Genomic DNA, 4,724 nt, shown 5'->3' on the forward strand with positions numbered 1-4,724 from the left:
CTCCATCCGTCTTATAATAAGTAAGTCATTTGTAAAAACAAATTATCCCAAAAAAATTGACATAATTTACTTTTCAATATTTTTTTTTTCAATTAACTCTAATTAATACTATTTTCACCACACCAAATTCAATATATTCTACTTTACATTTATGATAAAGAAGAATGGACCCCCTCTCAAAAAAAAAATGAATGCACCAATACTTGACAAAGACACACAAAATCATTTTTCTCTCTTTCACTTATACACTTTTTTTAATGTGTGAAATAAAGAAAATGCTCACTTAAAATGTGACGGATGGAGTATTATTTTCTCTTTTCATTATATATATGTCTTAATATTATGAAATAATCAAAGAGGTCAATCATCATGGATTAGAAGATTTTTTTTTTTTTTTTTTTTAGCAATAGAAGAAATTTTTATATTTACGTTGTTGTTGGTACACAACAAAACTCCGGGTTGCCAAAAAATTATTCATTTAATTTCTGTAATCAAATAAATATTTAATAAAAAATAATTTTCTTAACATTTTTCCAATATAAGTCTTTGGAACTAGAAGACAAAATTAATTAATAACATTTCTACAAATAAAAGTGAAAACAAAATATTATCTCAAATTGAAACAAATCTAAACTTTTCTTTCTAACATATCAAAGCATTTCTTACAATTAAGTCCTAATTACAAGCAAACATAAAGTAGAAATTGAAGTTGTATTTCCCTTACATGATATTGCACAATATTGATCAATACATAGAATTTCCCAATAGTGATTCCTATGCAAATTCACAAGAAAAGCCTACCATGTAATAATTGTTTGGAAAATGAAAAAAAAAAATACCAATATATATATATATCATCATATCATATATTAAAAAAAAAAAGTGGAATAACCAATAAGACTGAAGATCACAAATGAAATGAGAACTTTGGTAGGACTTCAACAGAGAGAGTGAAGGGGCCAAATGGTATAACTATGACCACTCATGAACTATTTTACAGTATCAATAAAATAGTATTTGACTGAAATATTCAAAGTAATTGACCAAATATTTTTTTTACCACCTTGAATGAATTTCTTTTCTCCCAATAGAGTAGACTAGAGTTTAACAATTTCAGGAATATGAACTGGGTAACGATCAATGCAATCTGTCCAAGGTCCATCAATAGGTGTCTTAATGCTTCTGTTACATTTCCAAACAGCACTATTGCATTTAAATCCACTGCCAAATGCTATCTGCCATACCCTGTCTCCTTTCTTCATCCTACCTTTTGATTCAATGTAGTTAAGTTCATACCATAGTGATGATGAAGATGTATTACCAAACCTATGCAGTGTCATCCTTGATGCTTCCACGTGTTCAGTAGATAATTGAAGATTCTTTTGTAACTCATCAATCACAGCACGACCACCAGCATGTATACAAAAATGTTCAAAAGCTTGTTTAAAATCAGGTATATATGGTTTCCATTTAGGGTTAAATATTTTTCTACCAATGAGTGTGATGAGAAAAAGTAATTGTTCTGAAGCTGGTAAAACAAGAGGACCCATTGTTGTTATATTTGATTTAAGTGCTTCACCTGCAATTGCCATAAGATCTTTTTGAAGTGATATTCCAACTTTACCTTCTTTGTCTTCTTCTTCAAAAACACATTTATATGCTTTATCATCACCTCCTTTATGTGTTCTAACAACATGAACTAATCTGTATTTTGCTCTTCTTTTCTCTGTTGTTCTGTTTGATAACATAATAGCAGCACCACCCATTCTGAACAAACAATTTGGTAAAAGCATGGCTCTTTCATTTCCTTGGTAATAGTTTGGTGTTATAATCTCTGTGCTAACAACAACAGCATTTGAATTTGGATGAACTTGAAGAAGATCACGAGCTAAATCTATCGAAATGAGTCCAGCACTACACCCCATTCCAGAAAGATTGAAACTTCTGATATTGCTTCTTAGTTTGTATTTGTTAATCACCATAGCAGACAAAGAAGGTGTTGGAGAAAACAAGCTACAATTTACTATGAGTATGTCTATGTCTTTTGGTTTAAGACCGGTTTTTTCAAACAAAGAATCCATGGCTGAGAAAATAACAAGTTCAGCTTCACCTCTTGCTGATTCCATGGTTGGTTTTGGTGGAATATAATGAATTGAAGGTGGTAAACATGTTTCTTCACCAAGACCAGAACGTTCAAGAATCCTCATTTGAAACTCGACACTTTTTGGATTGTTTTTAAGGATGAGTCTTGAATGTTCCATGAAAGTAGCAAAAGGGACACGACATGTAACAGGTGGTTTGAAACAAGCATAGTCAACGAGGTAGATTGTGCGTGGTTTTGACATGAAATAAACAGTGGCTATAAAAATGACAAGGAAAGAAGAACATAGGATTTGAACAAGGTTTAAGTTTAGTGAGTTCCAAAGATTGAGGATTTCATTTGGGCCTAAACGTATTAATTCAATGGAAACACCAATCATGATTGGAATAAGAGTGAGTGTTATAATGTGATTAACAAGATATTGGTAACCAAGTTTGACATATTTGAGCTTAACTGAGCTAGAGAAATCAGGCAAGATTGGAGGCATGTTTTTTGTTTGAGAAAAGTGCTTTTTTTTTTTAATTGCCAAAAAAGGGGTGTGAATAAAAAAAAACTTTTAGAAGAAGAAGAAGATGGTTTGATAAGAAAGTAGGATGGGAAGGAGGTGAGGTTTTAAAGGCAAAGGGGGCCATAGGACTGAAGGGGGCAGATGGGAAGAGTTAATGTAGGACTTCACGTCACTCAACGCTCACTTAACATTGGTATTAATTTTCATAACTCCCCACTTCGACATCTAACTAAACCCTAACCTCCTTATACACCTGTAAAATCTTTATATAATTTCTCTTGTTTGTATTATTATACCTCATTGTTATTAATATGGTTCTCTCACTTAACATCTTTAGCAATGTGGTTTGGTTTGAAAACCAAATTGGAGATACCCGTGTTTGCTTCCAACTATACATATATGTGATTAGGGATATAAATGTGTACCCCTTCTTGTTTGATATATAAGAAGAAATAAACTTGTTCACACCATATAAGAAAAGTCCTTACTTTTATTTAAGTTTTTTAAAGTAATAGAAAAATAATTATACTCTCTAAAATGTCCCTCATGGTACTAGTTCCATGAATATTAAAAGCACTTATGTGTTTGCTCTTGGCTCATTGTGGATTTCTCTCAGACTCCACTCGTGATCCAACAGTGATATCAAAGTCGATGGTTCGATGAAAGGTTCTACTAAGTCTTTGTGTTTTGAAATGTTGGTCAGACGCATGTCTCGATCGTTGATGTAGTGACAACGGAGGTGCAAATATATATGGATGAAAAGACTCTCTTTTGAAGGCGGCATATACCCATATGAACAGATGGAATCTCTCACTTAATGAAGAGATTGTTGTGGAAAGTGTGAGAAGAATTAGAAGTTTCACATTGCATGGAAATGAGAAAGTTGAATAACATATCAGCAAGAGCAGACATAAGCACAATGTCTTAAGATTTTTGATTTGGATGTGTTGTTCAACTTATTTGTGTGATTTCTCTTATATGATTCTCAATCGTAATATTTGTTGTTTACTCTGTTGTTTTTTACCAATAAAAAAAGAAAAAAGGAAAATTATCATTAAACTTATCTTAAACGGTCATTCAAATAACACTACTTATTTGAAAAATGGCTTCACGCTAAAACATAGTAGAAAAAAGTCAAACTAATCCCAGATTTAACAAAATTAAAAATGGTTTCTAATATCATCCTTTAATTTGGATAATATATAATTGTAAAACTTAGATTACGAAAGAGATTATGGAAAGGGGTAGGTAGGTTCCAAATGTTTTGTAAGAAAGTCAACTAACATATTTGAAAATGAGACGTGAAGCAATACGAAGAGATTGATTTGTAACTTTTCACCAACAATATGCGATCAATATCTATATGTAGCATAAAAATATTTCCAGAGTCAATATGCAATATCTATGTGATGCAGCTTTTTGTTCATTAGTTCCATTTTCCTTGATGCTTAAAATTTTAAGATGCCGATAGAAAGACATTTTTTGAAATTATGAGTAATATGCAAAGTAAAAAAAAAAATTGTTACTGATACATTTGATTTGTTTTTTTGAATTTGGTTTCTATTTTCACATTTGTATTGTTTAAGATTAGTGAACTTTTTTTAGTCAAAAAAAATCATTGATGTTTTTGAGTCAAAAAAGGACCATTGACCTTTTAAACTTGATGAATATGAAGTGTATGTATATATACTATCCGAGTTGCCACCAATAACTTTACATCACTGTATATATTTCATTAAACTCGTCTATTTTAATTTAATTTAATTTACTAAGCAGGGTCTACAATTAAAATTAAGAGGTCATATGCACATAGCCACTTTTCCCTAAAAAAATTGTCTGCATAGTCGCTACTAGAAATCATATATAGAAATCCGCAAGTTCTAGTTCACCTGACAAAATACCAAAATTATAAGGTTGAATATCGTGATTGGGTTTGAACTTCGATAATTATTTATGTGTTTAAGTTTAAATGATTATTTGTCACTTCATCTATCTACTAATAAAAATCATATACCCATGAAAACAACAAGAAATTTAAATTAAATTATTAAGAAAAAATATAACAGAAATTGGTGCCCGTGATACACGAAGATAATAAGCTCATACTTTTCTTCA

At 30.8% G+C, this 4,724-nt stretch overlaps 1 protein-coding gene across 1 annotated transcript; it reads right to left on the reverse strand.

Moving 5' to 3' along the window:
* Positions 1–692: 692 nt before the first annotated feature.
* LOC25485501 (3-ketoacyl-CoA synthase 6) lies at positions 693–2,700 on the reverse strand. The gene has a single exon (XM_013614730.3). It carries the CDS (start codon positions 2,586–2,588, stop codon positions 1,098–1,100), a length of 1,491 nt encoding a protein of 496 aa, XP_013470184.1. The 5' UTR covers positions 2,589–2,700; the 3' UTR covers positions 693–1,097.
* Positions 2,701–4,724: the final 2,024 nt, after the last annotated feature.

This window comes from Medicago truncatula, chromosome 1 (assembly GCF_003473485.1).
Source record: "Medicago truncatula cultivar Jemalong A17 chromosome 1, MtrunA17r5.0-ANR, whole genome shotgun sequence".
NCBI lineage: Eukaryota > Viridiplantae > Streptophyta > Magnoliopsida > Fabales > Fabaceae > Medicago > Medicago truncatula.